Source organism: Mustelus asterias, unplaced genomic scaffold, assembly GCF_964213995.1.
Source record: "Mustelus asterias unplaced genomic scaffold, sMusAst1.hap1.1 HAP1_SCAFFOLD_2176, whole genome shotgun sequence".
Lineage (NCBI taxonomy): Eukaryota > Metazoa > Chordata > Chondrichthyes > Carcharhiniformes > Triakidae > Mustelus > Mustelus asterias.
The window spans coordinates 47,239-62,950 of record NW_027592121.1 but is presented as its reverse complement, the minus strand read 5'-3'; the positions used below and the strand labels follow the sequence as shown (position 1 = coordinate 62,950).

Here is a 15,712-nt window from a genome sequence, read left to right as displayed (position 1 = left end):
GACGTTGTTACGACACCACAAGGCTCCTCTGCTAACGAACGTGCTCTGTCTTCTTCCCCCCACGCCCCTGTCCCACCTCCACCCCAACAGGCTGAAGACCCCTCCATTGATCAGAAGCAAGAAGGAGTTGCGGGAGAAAGTGCAACTTCTGGAGGTAATGTGCAACTCTACTGCGATTATTGGACAATCTGCCCCTTGCGACACTGCCCCAGACGTGACTGATGGCGGGGGGGGGGGGGAGCTGGACAGCAGGGGTCAGGGTTTGTGGGTGACGAGGAAGGCCGAACAACCTTCCCTTGTTGCTCCACTGACCTGTCAGCCATCTTGTGTCAGCCCACTCTTCCCACGGTCACCCTTTCCCCGGGCTTAGTCTTTATCTTTCTGTGACTCTCTCGACGGGACAGCTTTTCCATCTGTCCCTCCCTTCCTCACACCTCCCATCCACCCGCCCGCTCTCTCTCTCACTCCCCCCCTCGCTCTCTCTCTCTCCCTCCCCCCTCGCTCTCTCTCTCTCCCTCCCCCTCGCTCTCTCTCTCTCCCCCCTCGCTCTCTCTCTCTCCCCCCTCGCCTCTCTCTCTCTCCCCCCTCGCTCTCTCTCTCTCCCCCCTCCGCTCTCTCTCTCTCCCCCCTCGCTCTCTCTCTCTCCCCCCTCGCTCTCTCTCTCTCCCCCCTCGCTCTCTCTCTCTCCCCCCTCGCTCTCTCTCTCTCCCCCCTCGCTCTCTCTCTCTCCCCCCTCGCTCTCTCTCTCTCCCCCCTCGCTCTCTCTCTCTCCCCCCTCGCTCTCTCTCTCTCCCCCCTCGCTCTCTCTCTCTCCCCCCTCGCTCTCTCTCTCTCCCCCCTCGCTCTCTCTCTCTCCCCCCTCGCTCTCTCTCTCTCCCCCCTCGCTCTCTCTCTCTCCCCCCTCGCTCTCTCTCTCTCCCCCTCGCTCTCTCTCTCTCCCCCCTCGCTCTCTCTCTCTCCCCCCTCGCTCTCTCTCTCTCCCCCTCGCTCTCTCTCTCTCCCCCCTCGCTCTCTCTCTCTCCCCCTCGCTCTCTCTCTCTCCCCCCTCGCTCTCTCTCTCTCCCCCTCGCTCTCTCTCTCTCCCCCCTCGCTCTCTCTCTCTCCCCCCTCGCTCTCTCTCTCTCCCCCCTCGCTCTCTCTCTCTCCCCCCTCGCTCTCTCTCTCTCCCCCCTCGCTCTCTCTCTCTCCCCCCTCGCTCTCTCTCTCTCCCCCCTCGCTCTCTCTCTCTCCCCCCTCGCTCTCTCTCTCTCCCCCCTCGCTCTCTCTCTCTCCCCCCTCGCTCTCTCTCTCTCCCCCCTCGCTCTCTCTCTCTCCCCCCTCGCTCTCTCTCTCCCCCCTCGCTCTCTCTCTCTCCCCCCTCGCTCTCTCTCTCTCCCCCCTCGCTCTCTCTCTCTCTCCCCCCCTCGCTCTCTCTCTCTCCCCCCTCGCTCTCTCTCTCTCCCCCCTCGCTCTCTCTCTCTCCCCCCTCGCTCTCTCTCTCTCCCCCCTCGCTCTCTCTCTCCCCTCGCTCTCTCTCTCCCCCTCGCTCTCTCTCCCCCCCTCGCTCTCTCTCCCCCCTCGCTCTCTCTCTCCCCCCTCGCTCTCTCTCTCCCCCCTCGCTCTCTCTCTCTCCCCCCTCGCTCTCTCTCTCTCCCCCCTCGCTCTCTCTCTCTCCCCCCTCGCTCTCTCTCTCTCCCCCCTCGCTCTCTCTCTCTCCCCCCTCGCTCTCTCTCTCTCCCCCCTCGCTCTCTCTCTCTCCCCCCTCGCTCTCTCTCTCTCCCCCCTCGCTCTCTCTCTCTCCCCCCTCGCTCTCTCTCTCTCCCCCCTCGCTCTCTCTCTCTCCCCCCTCGCTCTCTCTCTCTCCCCCCTCGCTCTCTCTCTCTCCCCCCTCGCTCTCTCTCTCTCCCCCCTCGCTCTCTCTCTCTCCCCCCTCGCTCTCTCTCTCTCCCCCCTCGCTCTCTCTCTCTCCCCCCTCGCTCTCTCTCTCTCCCCCCTCGCTCTCTCTCTCTCCCCCCTCGCTCTCTCTCTCTCCCCCCCTCGCTCTCTCTCTCTCCCCCCTCGCTCTCTCTCTCTCCCCCCTCGCTCTCTCTCTCTCCCCCCTCGCTCTCTCTCTCTCCCCCCTCGCTCTCTCTCTCTCCCCCCTCGCTCTCTCTCTCTCCCCCCTCGCTCTCTCTCTCTCCCCCCTCGCTCTCTCTCTCTCCCCCCTCGCTCTCTCTCTCTCCCCCCTCGCTCTCTCTCTCTCCCCCCTCGCTCTCTCTCTCTCCCCCTCGCTCTCTCTCTCTCCCCCCTCGCTCTCTCTCTCTCCCCCCTCGCTCTCTCTCTCTCCCCCCTCGCTCTCTCTCTCTCCCCCCTCGCTCTCTCTCTCTCCCCCCTCGCTCTCTCTCTCTCCCCCCTCGCTCTCTCTCTCTCCCCCCTCGCTCTCTCTCTCTCCCCCCTCGCTCTCTCTCTCTCCCCCCTCGCTCTCTCTCTCTCCCCCCTCGCTCTCTCTCTCTCCCCCCTCGCTCTCTCTCTCTCCCCCCTCGCTCTCTCTCTCTCCCCCCTCGCTCTCTCTCTCTCCCCCCTCGCTCTCTCTCTCTCCCCCCTCGCTCTCTCTCTCTCCCCCCTCGCTCTCTCTCTCTCCCCCCTCGCTCTCTCTCTCTCCCCCCTCGCTCTCTCTCTCTCCCCCCTCGCTCTCTCTCCTCCCCCTCGCTCTCTCTCTCTCCCCCTCGCTCTCTCTCTCTCCCCCCTCGCTCTCTCTCTCTCCCCCCTCGCTCTCTCTCTCTCCCCCCTCGCTCTCTCTCTCTCCCCCCTCGCTCTCTCTCTCTCCCCCCTCGCTCTCTCTCTCTCCCCCCTCGCTCTCTCTCTCTCCCCCCTCGCTCTCTCTCTCTCCCCCCTCGCTCTCTCTCTCTCCCCCTCGCTCTCTCTCTCTCCCCCCTCGCTCTCTCTCTCTCCCCCCTCGCTCTCTCTCTCTCCCCCCTCGCTCTCTCTCTCTCCCCCTCGCTCTCTCTCTCTCCCCCCTCGCTCTCTCTCTCCCCCTCGCTCTCTCTCTCTCCCCCCTCGCTCTCTCTCTCTCCCCCCTCGCTCTCTCTCTCTCCCCCCTCGCTCTCTCTCTCTCCCCCCTCGCTCTCTCTCTCTCCCCCCTCGCTCTCTCTCTCTCCCCCCTCGCTCTCTCTCTCTCCCCCCTCGCTCTCTCTCTCTCCCCCCCTCGCTCTCTCTCTCTCCCCCCTCGCTCTCTCTCTCTCCCCCTCGCTCTCTCTCTCTCCCCCCTCGCTCTCTCTCTCTCCCCCTCGCTCTCTCTCTCTCCCCCCTCGCTCTCTCTCTCTCCCCCCTCGCTCTCTCTCTCTCCCCCCTCGCTCTCTCTCTCTCCCCCCTCGCTCTCTCTCTCTCCCCCTCGCTCTCTCTCTCTCCCCCCTCGCTCTCTCTCTCTCCCCCCTCGCTCTCTCTCTCTCCCCCCTCGCTCTCTCTCTCTCCCCCCTCGCTCTCTCTCTCTCCCCCCTCGCTCTCTCTCGCTCCCCCCTCGCTCTCTCTCTCTCCCCCCTCGCTCTCTCTCGCTCCCCCCTCGCTCTCTCTCGCTCCCCCCTCGCTCTCTCTCGCTCCCCCCTCGCTCTCTCTCGCTCCCCCCTCGCTCTCTCTCGCTCCCCCCTCGCTCTCTCTCGCTCCCCCCTCGCTCTCTCTCGCTCCCCCCTCGCTCGCTCTCGCTCCCCCCTCGCTCTCTCTCGCTCCCCCCTCGCTCTCTCTCGCTCCCCCCTCGCTCGCTCTCGCTCCCCCCTCGCTCGCTCTCGCTCCCCCCTCGCTCGCTCTCGCTCCCCCCTCGCTCGCTCTCGCTCCCCCCTCGCTCGCTCTCGCTCCCCCTCGCTCTCTCGCTCCCCCCTCGCTCGCTCTCGCTCCCCCCTCGCTCGCTCTCGCTCCCCCCTCGCTCGCTCTCGCTCCCCCCTCGCTCGCTCTCGCTCCCCCCTCGCTCGCTCTCGCTCCCCCCTCGCTCGCTCTCGCTCCCCCCTCGCTCGCTCTCGCTCCCCCCTCGCTCGCTCTCGCTCCCCCCTCGCTCGCTCTCGCTCCCCCCTCGCTCGCTCTCGCTCCCCCCTCGCTCGCTCTCGCTCCCCCTCGCTCGCTCTCGCTCCCCCTCGCTCGCTCTCGCTCCCCCCTCGCTCGCTCTCGCTCCCCCCTCGCTCGCTCTCGCTCCCCCTCGCTCGCTCTCGCTCCCCCCTCGCTCGCTCTCGCTCCCCCCTCGCTCGCTCTCGCTCCCCCCTCGCTCGCTCTCGCTCCCCCCTCGCTCGCTCTCGCTCCCCCCTCGCTCGCTCTCGCTCCCCCTCGCTCGCTCTCGCTCCCCCCTCGCTCGCTCTCGCTCCCCCCTCGCTCGCTCTCGCTCCCCCCTCGCTCGCTCTCGCTCCCCCCTCGCTCGCTCTCGCTCCCCCCTCGCTCGCTCTCGCTCCCCCCTCGCTCGCTCTCGCTCCCCCCTCGCTCGCTCTCGCTCCCCCCTCGCTCGCTCTCGCTCCCCCCTCGCTCGCTCTCGCTCCCCCCTCGCTCGCTCTCGCTCCCCCCTCGCTCGCTCTCGCTCCCCCCTCGCTCGCTCTCGCTCCCCCCTCGCTCGCTCTCGCTCCCCCCTCGCTCGCTCTCGCTCCCCCCTCGCTCGCTCTCGCTCCCCCCTCGCTCGCTCTCGCTCCCCCCTCGCTCGCTCTCGCTCCCCCCTCGCTCGCTCTCGCTCCCCCCTCGCTCGCTCTCGCTCCCCCCTCGCTCGCTCTCGCTCCCCCCTCGCTCGCTCTCGCTCCCCCCTCGCTCGCTCTCGCTCCCCCTCGCTCCCCCCTCGCTCGCTCTCGCTCCCCCCTCGCTCCCCCTCGCTCGCTCCCGCTCCCTCGCTCCCCTCGCTCCTCGCTCCCCCTCGCTCGCTCTCGCTCCCCCCTCGCTCGCTCTCGCTCCCCCCTCGCTCGCTCTCGCTCCCCCCTCGCTCGCTCTCGCTCCCCCCTCGCTCGCTCTCGCTCCCCCCTCGCTCGCTCTCGCTCCCCCCTCGCTCGCTCTCGCTCCCCCCTCGCTCGCTCTCGCTCCCCCCTCGCTCGCTCTCGCTCCCCCCTCGCTCGCTCTCGCTCCCCCCTCGCTCGCTCTCGCTCCCCCCTCGCTCGCTCTCGCTCCCCCCTCGCTCGCTCTCGCTCCCCCCTCGCTCGCTCTCGCTCCCCCCTCGCTCGCTCTCGCTCCCCCTCGCTCGCTCTCGCTCCCCCCTCGCTCGCTCTCGCTCCCCCCTCGCTCGCTCTCGCTCCCCCCTCGCTCGCTCTCGCTCCCCCCTCGCTCGCTCTCGCTCCCCCGCTCGCTCTCGCTCTCGCTCCCCCCTCGCTCGCTCTCGCTCCCCCCTCGCTCGCTCTCGCTCCCCCCTCGCTCGCTCTCGCTCCCCCCTCGCTCGCTCTCGCTCCCCCCTCGCTCGCTCTCGCTCCCCCCTCGCTCGCTCTCGCTCCCCCCTCGCTCGCTCTCGCTCCCCCCTCGCTCGCTCTCGCTCCCCCCTCGCTCGCTCTCGCTCCCCCCTCGCTCGCTCTCGCTCCCCCCTCGCTCGCTCTCGCTCCCCCCTCGCTCGCTCTCGCTCCCCCCTCGCTCGCTCTCGCTCCCCCCTCGCTCGCTCTCGCTCCCCCCTCGCTCGCTCTCGCTCCCCCCTCGCTCGCTCTCGCTCCCCCCTCGCTCGCTCTCGCTCCCCCCTCGCTCGCTCTCGCTCCCCCCTCGCTCGCTCTCGCTCCCCCCTCGCTCGCTCTCGCTCCCCCCTCGCTCGCTCTCGCTCCCCCTCGCTCGCTCTCGCTCCCCCCTCGCTCGCTCTCGCTCCCCCCTCGCTCGCTCTCGCTCCCCCCTCGCTCGCTCTCGCTCCCCCCTCGCTCGCTCTCGCTCCCCCCTCGCTCGCTCTCGCTCCCCCTCGCTCGCTCTCGCTCCCCCCTGCCGCTCGCTCTCGCTCCCCCCTCGCTCGCTCTCGCTCCCCCCTCGCTCGCTCTCGCTCCCCCCTCGCTCGCTCTCGCTCCCCCCTCGCTCGCTCTCGCTCCCCCCTCGCTCGCTCTCGCTCCCCCCTCGCTCGCTCTCGCTCCCCCCTCGCTCGCTCTCGCTCCCCCCTCGCTCGCTCTCGCTCCCCCCTCGCTCGCTCTCGCTCCCCCCTCGCTCGCTCTCGCTCCCCCCTCGCTCGCTCTCGCTCCCCCCTCGCTCGCTCTCGCTCCCCCCTCGCTCGCTCTCGCTCCCCCCCTCGCTCGCTCTCGCTCCCCCCTCGCTCGCTCTCGCTCCCCCCTCGCTCGCTCTCGCTCCCCCCTCGCTCGCTCTCGCTCCCTCCCCCTCGCTCGCTCTCGCTCCCCCCTCGCTCGCTCTCGCTCCCCCCTCGCTCTCTCTCTCTCCCCCCTCGCTCTCTCTCTCTCCCCCTCGCTCTCTCTCTCTCCCCCCTCGCTCTCTCTCGCTCCCCCCTCGCTCTCTCTCGCTCCCCCCTCGCTCTCTCTCGCTCCCCCCTCGCTCTCTCTCTCTCCCCCCTCGCTCTCTCTCTCTCCCCCCTCGCTCTCTCTCGCTCCCCCCTCGCTCTCTCTCGCTCCCCCCTCGCTCTCTCTCGCTCCCCCCTCGCTCTCTCTCGCTCCCCCCTCGCTCTCTCTCGCTCCCCCCTCGCTCTCTCTCGCTCCCCCCTCGCTCTCTCTCGCTCCCCCTCGCTCTCTCTCGCTCCCCCCTCGCTCTCTCTCGCTCCCCCCTCGCTCTCTCTCGCTCCCCCCTCGCTCTCTCTCGCTCCCCCCTCGCTCTCTCTCGCTCCCCCCTCGCTCTCTCTCGCTCCCCCTCGCTCGCTCTCGCTCCCCCTCGCTCGCTCTCGCTCCCCCTCGCTCGCTCTCGCTCCCCCCTCGCTCTCTCTCTCTCCCCCCTCGCTCTCTCTCTCTCCCCCCTCGCTCTCTCTCTCTCCCCCCTCGCTCTCTCTCTCTCCCCCCTCGCTCTCTCTCTCTCCCCCTCGCTCTCTCTCTCTCCCCCCTCGCTCTCTCTCTCTCCCCCCTCGCTCTCTCTCTCTCCCCCCTCGCTCTCTCTCTCTCCCCCTCGCTCTCTCTCGCTCCCCCCTCGCTCGCTCTCGCTCCCCCCCTCGCTCTCTCTCGCTCCCCCCTCGCTCTCTCTCGCTCCCCCCTCGCTCTCTCTCGCTCCCCCCTCGCTCTCTCTCGCTCCCCCCTCGCTCTCTCTCGCTCCCCCCTCGCTCTCTCTCGCTCCCCCCTCGCTCTCTCTCGCTCCCCCCTCGCTCTCTCTCGCTCCCCCCTCGCTCGCTCTCGCTCCCCCCTCGCTCGCTCTCGCTCCCCCCTCGCTCGCTCTCGCTCCCCCCTCGCTCGCTCTCGCTCCCCCCTCGCTCGCTCTCGCTCCCCCCTCGCTCGCTCTCGCTCCCCCCTCGCTCGCTCTCGCTCCCCCCTCGCTCGCTCTCGCTCCCCCCTCGCTCGCTCTCGCTCCCCCCTCGCTCGCTCTCGCTCCCCCCTCGCTCGCTCTCGCTCCCCCCTCGCTCGCTCTCGCTCCCCCCTCGCTCGCTCTCGCTCCCCCTCGCTCGCTCTCGCTCCCCCCTCGCTCGCTCTCGCTCCCCCCTCGCTCGCTCTCGCTCCCCCCTCGCTCGCTCTCGCTCCCCCCTCGCTCGCTCTCGCTCCCCCCTCGCTCGCTCTCGCTCCCCCCTCGCTCGCTCTCGCTCCCCCCTCGCTCGCTCTCGCTCCCCCCTCGCTCGCTCTCGCTCCCCCCTCGCTCGCTCTCGCTCCCCCCTCGCTCGCTCTCGCTCCCCCCTCGCTCGCTCTCGCTCCCCCCTCGCTCGCTCTCGCTCCCCCCTCGCTCGCTCTCGCTCCCCCCTCGCTCGCTCTCGCTCCCCCCTCGCTCGCTCTCGCTCCCCCCTCGCTCGCTCTCGCTCCCCCCTCGCTCGCTCTCGCTCCCCCCTCGCTCGCTCTCGCTCCCCCCTCGCTCGCTCTCGCTCCCCCCTCGCTCGCTCTCGCTCCCCCCTCGCTCGCTCTCGCTCCCCCCTCGCTCGCTCTCGCTCCCCCCTCGCTCGCTCTCGCTCCCCCCTCGCTCGCTCTCGCTCCCCCCTCGCTCGCTCTCGCTCCCCCCTCGCTCGCTCTCGCTCCCCCCCGCTCCCCCCTCGCTCGCTCTCGCTCCCCCCTCGCTCCCCCTCGCTCGCTCTCGCTCCCCCTCGCTCCCCCTCGCTCGCTCTCGCTCCCCCCTCGCTCGCTCTCGCTCCCCCCTCGCTCGCTCTCGCTCCCCCCTCGCTCGCTCTCGCTCCCCCCTCGCTCGCTCTCGCTCCCCCTCGCTCGCTCTCGCTCCCCCCTCGCTCGCTCTCGCTCCCCCCTCGCTCGCTCTCGCTCCCCCCTCGCTCGCTCTCGCTCCCCCCTCGCTCGCTCTCGCTCCCCCCTCGCTCGCTCTCGCTCCCCCCTCGCTCGCTCTCGCTCCCCCCTCGCTCGCTCTCGCTCCCCCTCGCTCGCTCTCGCTCCCCCCTCGCTCGCTCTCGCTCCCCCCTCGCTCGCTCTCGCTCCCCCCTCGCTCGCTCTCGCTCCCCCTCGCTCGCTCTCGCTCGCTCTCGCTCCCCCCTCGCTCGCTCTCGCTCCCCCTCGCTCGCTCTCGCTCCCCCCTCGCTCGCTCTCGCTCCCCCTCGCTCGCTCTCGCTCCCCCCTCGCTCGCTCTCGCTCCCCCCTCGCTCGCTCTCGCTCCCCCCTCGCTCGCTCTCGCTCCCCCCTCGCTCGCTCTCGCTCCCCCCTCGCTCGCTCTCGCTCCCCCCTCGCTCGCTCTCGCTCCCCCCTCGCTCGCTCTCGCTCCCCCCTCGCTCGCTCTCGCTCCCCCCTCGCTCGCTCTCGCTCCCCCCTCGCTCGCTCTCGCTCCCCCCTCGCTCGCTCTCGCTCCCCCCTCGCTCGCTCTCGCTCCCCCCTCGCTCGCTCTCGCTCGCTCTCGCTCCCCCCTCGCTCGCTCTCGCTCCCCCCTCGCTCGCTCTCGCTCCCCCCTCGCTCGCTCTCGCTCCCCCCTCGCTCGCTCTCGCTCCCCCTCGCTCGCTCTCGCTCCCCCCTCGCTCGCTCTCGCTCCCCCCTCGCTCGCTCTCGCTCCCCCCTCGCTCGCTCTCGCTCCCCCCTCGCTCGCTCTCGCTCCCCCCTCGCTCGCTCTCGCTCCCCCCTCGCTCGCTCTCGCTCCCCCCTCGCTCGCTCTCGCTCCCCCCTCGCTCGCTCTCGCTCCCCCCTCGCTCGCTCTCGCTCCCCCCTCGCTCGCTCTCGCTCCCCCCTCGCTCGCTCTCGCTCCCCCCTCGCTCGCTCTCGCTCCCCCCTCGCTCGCTCTCGCTCCCCCCTCGCTCGCTCTCGCTCCCCCTCGCTCGCTCTCGCTCCCCCCTCGCTCGCTCTCGCTCCCCCCTCGCTCGCTCTCGCTCCCCCCTCGCTCGCTCTCGCTCCCCCCTCGCTCGCTCTCGCTCCCCCCTCGCTCGCTCTCGCTCCCCCCTCGCTCGCTCTCGCTCCCCCCTCGCTCGCTCTCGCTCCCCCCTCGCTCGCTCTCGCTCCCCCCTCGCTCGCTCTCGCTCCCCCCTCGCTCGCTCTCGCTCCCCCCTCGCTCGCTCTCGCTCCCCCCTCGCTCGCTCTCGCTCCCCCCTCGCTCGCTCTCGCTCCCCCCTCGCTCGCTCTCGCTCCCCCCTCGCTCGCTCTCGCTCCCCCTCGCTCGCTCTCGCTCCCCCCTCGCTCGCTCTCGCTCCCCCCTCGCTCGCTCTCGCTCCCCCCTCGCTCGCTCTCGCTCCCCCCTCGCTCGCTCTCGCTCCCCCCTCGCTCGCTCTCGCTCCCCCCCTCGCTCGCTCTCGCTCCCCCCTCGCTCGCTCTCGCTCCCCCCTCGCTCGCTCTCGCTCCCCCCTCGCTCGCTCTCGCTCCCCCCTCGCTCGGCTCGCGCTCCCCCCTCGCTCGGCTCTCGCTCACCCTCGCTCGGCTCTCGCTCCCCCCTCGCTCGCTCTCGCTCCCCCCTCGCTCGCTCTCGCTCCCCCCTCGCTCGCTCTCGCTCCCCCTCGCTCGCTCTCGCTCCCCCCTCGCTCGCTCTCTCTCCCCCTCGCTCGCTCTCTCTCCCCCCTCGCTCTCTCTCGCTCCCCCCTACAATATTGATCCCAGGTATAGAGGGACTGCCATATGAGAAAAGATTAAACAGTTGAGGTCTGTACTCCTTGAGAGTTCAGAAGAAGGAGAGGTGTTATGATTGAAACATAGAAGATTCTTAGGGGGTTAGACAGGGTAAATGTTGGGAGGATGTTTCCACTCATGGGAGAGTGTAGGATCGGAGGACATAATCGCAGAACAAGGGGGTGCTCATTTCAGCTGGATTTGAGGAAGAACCAACCTTTGGGATCCTTTTCCCCAGTGGGGTCCGAGTCCTCAAACATTTCCAAGACCCAGATCGATCGGGTTCTTTTTTAATCAGTCTGGGGAAATAAGGGTTCGGGAGAAAATGGTGGCACAGTGGTTAGCACTGCTACCTCCCAGCGCCAGGGACCCGGGTTCGATTCCCGGCTCGGGTCACGGTCTGCGTGGAGTTTGCACATTCTCCTCGTGTCTGCGTGGGTTTCCTCCGGGTGCTCCGGTTTTCCTCCCACAGTCCAAAGATGTGCGGGTTAGGTGGATTGGCCATGCTAAAAATTGCCCCTTAGTGTCAGGGGGACTAGTTAGGGTAATTGTATGGGGTTATGGGGACTGGGCCTGGGTGGGAGGGTTGTCGGTACAGACTTGAAGGGCCCAATGGCCTCCCCCTGCTCCTCCCCCTGCTCCTATTTCTTGTGGGCTCCCTCCAAACGCATCAAACTCCTCCCTCTTCTCCCCCCACTCCCACCCTCCAGAGAAAGTTCATTCACCGTGTCCACTGCCTCTGTTTCAGGCGCTGAGCGACATTGAGGTTGCCATCAAAGTGGTGAGATCGGAGCTGGAGAGTGCGGAGAATCCACTGGATAGACAGTATCGCTCCCTGCACTGTAACCTTGAGCCACTGGAGCACAGCGCACCGGAATACAAGGTCAGCAACACAGCATCAAACACTCCCAGGACAGGTACAGCACGGGGTTAGATACAGAGTAAAGCTCCCTCTACACTGTCCCCCATCAAACACTCCCAGGACAGGTACAGCACGGGGTTAGATACAGAGTTAAGCTCCCTCTACACTGTCCCCCATCAAACACTCCCAGGACAGGTACACCACGGGGTTAGATACAGAGTAAAGCTCCCTCTACACTGTCCCCCATCAAACACTCCCAGGACAGGTACAGCATGGGGTTAGATACAGAGTAAAGCTCCCTCTACACTGTCCCCCATCAAACACTCCCAGGACAGGTACACCACGGGGTTAGATACAGAGTAAAGCTCCCTCTACACTGTCCCCATCAAACACTCCCAGGACAGGTACAGCACGGGGTTAGATACAGAGTAAAGCTCCCTCTACACTCTCCCCCATCAAACACTTCCAGGACAGGTACAGCACGGGGTTTAGATACAGAGTAAAGCTCCCTCTACACTTCCCCATCAAACACTCCCAGGACAGGTACAGCACGGGGTTAGATACAGAGTAAAGCTCCCTCTACACTGTCCCCATCAAACACTCCCAGGACAGGTACAGCATGGGGTTAGATACAGAGTAAAGCTCCCTCTACACTCTCCCCCATCAAACACTTCCAGGACAGGTACAGCACGGGGTTAGATACAGAGTAAAGCTCCCTCTACACTGTCCCCCATCAAACACTCCCAGGACAGGTATAGCACGGGGTTAGATACAGAGTAAAGCTCCCTCTACACTGTCCCCCATCAAACACGCCCAGAACAGGTACAGCACGGGGTTAGATACAGAGTAAAGCTCCCTCTACACTGTCCCCATCAAACACTCCCAGGACAGGTACAGCACAGGGTTAGATACAGAGTAAAGCTCCCTCTACACTGTCCCCATCAAACACTCCCAGGACAGGTACAGCACGGGGATAGATACAGAGTAAAGCTCCCTCTACACTGTCCCCCATCAAACACTCCCAGGACAGGTACAGCACGGGGTTAGATACAGAGTAAAGCTCCCTGTACACAGTCCCCCATCAAACACTCCCAGGACAGGTACAGCACGGGGTTAGCAACAGAGCAAAGCTCCCTCTCCACTGTCCCCCATCAAACACACCCAGGACAGGTACAGCACGGGGTTAGATACAGAGTAAAGCTCCCTCTACACTGTCCCCCATCAAACACTCCCAGGACAGGTACAGCACGGGGTTAGATACAGAGTAAAGCTCCCTCTCCACTGTCCCCCATCAATCACTCCCAGGACAGGTACAGCACGGGATTAGATGCAGAGTAAAGCTCCCTCTACACTGTCCCCATCAAACACTCCCAGGACAGGTACAGCACGGGGTTAGATACAGAGTAAAGCTCCCTCTCCACTGTCCCCCATCAATCACTCCCAGGACAGGTACAGCACGGGGTTAGATACAGAGTAAAGCTCCCTCTCCACTGTCCCCCATCAATCACTCCCAGGACAGGTACAGCACGGGATTAGATGCAGAGTAAAGCTCCCTCTACACTGTCCCCATCAAACACTCCCAGGACAGGTACAGCACGGGGTTAGATACAGAGTAAAGCTCCCTCTCCACTGTCCCCCATCAATCACTCCCAGGACAGGTACAGCACGGGATGAGATGCAGAGTAAAGCTCCCTCTACACTGTCCCCATCAAACACTCCCAGGACAGGTACAGCACGGGGTTAGATACAGAGTAAAGCTCCCTCTACACTGTCCCCCATCAAACACTCCCAGGACAGGTACAGCACGGGGTTAGATACAGAGTAAAGCTCCCTCTACAATGATTCCCACCTCCCACACTCCACCCTTTCTTGAGGGGGGTGCGGGGTCAGTGGGGGTCGGTGGTGGGGCTGGGGGGATGATGTACAAATTGCACCTTTGGATCGACTCACTGGTGACTCACCTCTTCCCACTCGCTGCTGCTGCGTCCCAGGTGATTGAGAAGTATTTGCTGTCCACGCACGCCTCCACTCACAACGACTACACCATGAAGCTGCTGGAGGTCTTCGACATGGAGAAGGAGGGAGAGGGCGACCTGTTCCGGGCTGACCTGGGTAACAGGTGGGTAAGGCAGCCGCCTGGCCAGGCCAGGGTAGAGCGGGAACCCCTGTCCCCGACACCGCCGTGTACGTGTGTGTGTGTGTGTGTCCCCCTCTCTCGGGGACATTCATTCGTCTGAACAGGCGAGGGGACAACGCTCGACACCAGTTTTAAAAAATGGTGTTCAAAAGAAAAAGGCAGCGGATTTGGAAACTGGCCTTGGGCCCCTCAACTGGACTGAGCACCAGGCTGAAAACACTCAGACTCTCGCGGCTTCCATGGTTTCCCCTGCCTCAGGCTCCCCTCACTCTGCCTACCCTCCTTCCACCCCCTTTCTCTGAATCTCTCCTCCCTCAGGCTCCTCTCCCTCTCCCCCCCCCTTCCTCCCCCCTCTCCCCTCTTCCCCCCTCCCCCCTCTCTCCCTCCCCCCCTCCCCCCCACCTCTCTCCCCCACCTCTCTCCCCCCCTTTCCCCCCCACCTCTCCCCCCCCCTTTCCCCCCACCTCTCCCCCCTTCTCTCCCCCCCTCCCCCTCTCTCCCCCTCTCTCCCTTCCCTCCGCCCCCTCCCCCCCCGTCTCGCCCCCCCCCCTCTCCCCCCCCCCTCCCCCCCTCTCCCCCCCCCTCCCCCCCCCCCTCCCTCCCCCCCTCTTCCCCCCTCTTCCCCCGCTCTTTCCCCCTCCCCCTCTCTCTCCTGTTCTTTGCCTGTATTGTCATAGAGTCATAGAGGTTTACAGCATGGAAACAGGCCCTTCGCCCCAACTTGTCCAAGCTGCCCTTCTTTTTTAACCACTAAGCTAGTCCCAACTGCCCGCGTTTGGCCCATATCCCTCTATACCCATCTTACCCATGTAACTGTCTAAACGCTTTTTAAAAGATAAAATTGTACCCGCCTCTACTACTGCCTCTAGCAGCTTGTTCCAGACACTCACCACCCTCTGTGTGAAAAAACTGCCCCTCTGGACACTTTTGTATCTCTCCCCTCTCACCTTAAACCTATGCCCTCTAGTTTTAGACTCCCCCCTACCTTTGGGAAAAGATATTGACTATCTAGCTGATCTGTGCCCCTCATTATTTTATAGACCTCTATAGGGCGGCCCGGTAGCACAGTGGTTAGCACTGCTGCTTCACAGCTCCAGGGACCCGGGTTCGATTCCCGGCTCGGGTCACTGTCTGTGTGGAGTTTGCACATAGAAATCATAGAAACCCTACAGTGCAGAAGGAGGCCATTCGGCCCATCGAGTCTGCACCGACCACAATCCCACCCAGGCCCTACCCTCACATATTTTACCCGCTAATCCCACTAACCCACGCATCTCAGGACTCTAAGGGGCAATTTTTAACCTGGCCAATCAACCTAACCCGCACATCTTTGGACTGTGGGAGGAAACCAGAGCACCCGGAGGAAACCCACGCAGACACGAGGAGAATGTGCAAACTCCACACAGACAGTGACCCGAGCCGGGAATCGAACCCGGGACCCTGGAGCTGTGAAGCAGCAGTGCTAACCACTGTGCTACCGTGCCGGCCCCTGTGTCTGCGTGGGTTTCCTCCGGGTGCTCCGGTTTCCTCCCACAGTCCAAAAACGTGCGGGTTAGGTGCATTGGCCATGATGAATTCTCCCTCAATGTAACATAAATGTCTGTAACTCACATGTTGCGTCCAGATTTTGCGCGGTTCTCCGACCTTCAGCCCTCACGGGCTGACTCTCTCTCTCCGTCTCTCTCTCTCTGACTCTCTCTCTCCGTCTCTCTCTCTCTGACTCTCTCTCTCCGTCTCTCTCTCTCTCCGTCTCTCTCTCTTCTGACTCTCTCTCTCTCTGCCTCTCTCTCTCTCTGCCTCTCTCTCTCTCTGCCTCTCTCTCTCTCTGCCTCTCTCTCTCTCTGCCTCTCTCTCTCTCTGCCTCTCTCTCTCTCTGCCTCTCTCTCTCTCTGCCTCTCTCTCTCTCTCTCTGCCTCTCTCTCTCTCTGCCTCTCTCTCTCTCTCTGCCTCTCTCTCTCTCTGCCTCTCTCTCTCTCTCTCTGCCTCTCTCTCTCTGCCTCTCTCTCTCTCTGCCTCTCTCTCTCTCTGCCTCTCTCTCTCTCTGCCTCTCTCTCTCTCTGCCTCTCTCTCTCTCTGCCTCTCTCTCTCTCTGCCTCTCTCTCTCTCTGCCTCTCTCTCTCTGCCTCTCTCTCTCTGCCTCTCTCTCTCTCTGCCTCTCTCTCTCTCTCTGCCTCTCTCTCTCTCTGCCTCTCTCTCTCTCTGCCTCTCTCTCTCTCTGCCTCTCTCTCTCTCTGCCTCTCTCTCGCTCTGCCTCTCTCTCGCTCTGCCTCTCTCTCGCTCTGCCTCTCTCTCGCTCTGCCTCTCTCTCGCTCTGCCTCTCTCTCGCTCTGCCTCTCTCTCGCTCTGCCTCTCTCTCGCTCTGCCTCTCTCTCGCTCTGCCTCTCTCTCGCTCTGCCTCTCTCTCGCTCTGCCTCTCTCTCGCTCTGCCTCTCTCTCGCTCTGCCTCTCTCTCGCTCTGCCTCTCTCTCGCTCTGCCTCTCTCTCGCTCTGCCTCTCTCTCGCTCTGCCTCTCTCTCGCTCTGCCTCTCTCTCGCTCTGCCTCTCTCTCGCTCTGCCTCTCTCTCGCTCTGCCTCTCTCTCGCTCTGCCTCTCTCTCGCTCTGCCTCTCTCTCGCTCTGCCTCTCTCTCGCTCTGCCTCTCTCTCGCTCTGCCTCTCTCTCGCTCTGCCTCTCTCTCGCTCTGCCTCTC

The 15,712-nt window shown here is 65.9% G+C and overlaps 1 protein-coding gene across 1 annotated transcript in view; it reads left to right on the top strand.

Annotated features, from left to right (window-relative positions):
• Positions 1-90: 90 nt before the first annotated feature.
• The window catches only part of LOC144489428 (poly [ADP-ribose] polymerase 2-like), a gene marked incomplete at both ends in the record, with an annotated part of 55,147 nt that continues 39,525 nt past the window's right edge, over positions 91-15,712 (top strand). The window contains 3 exons of the mRNA XM_078207272.1: positions 91-154; positions 10,774-10,908; positions 12,879-13,006. Of these exons, the coding sequence (XP_078063398.1) occupies positions 91-154; positions 10,774-10,908; positions 12,879-13,006 (327 nt within the window). The remainder of the gene's footprint in view (positions 155-10,773; positions 10,909-12,878; positions 13,007-15,712) is intronic.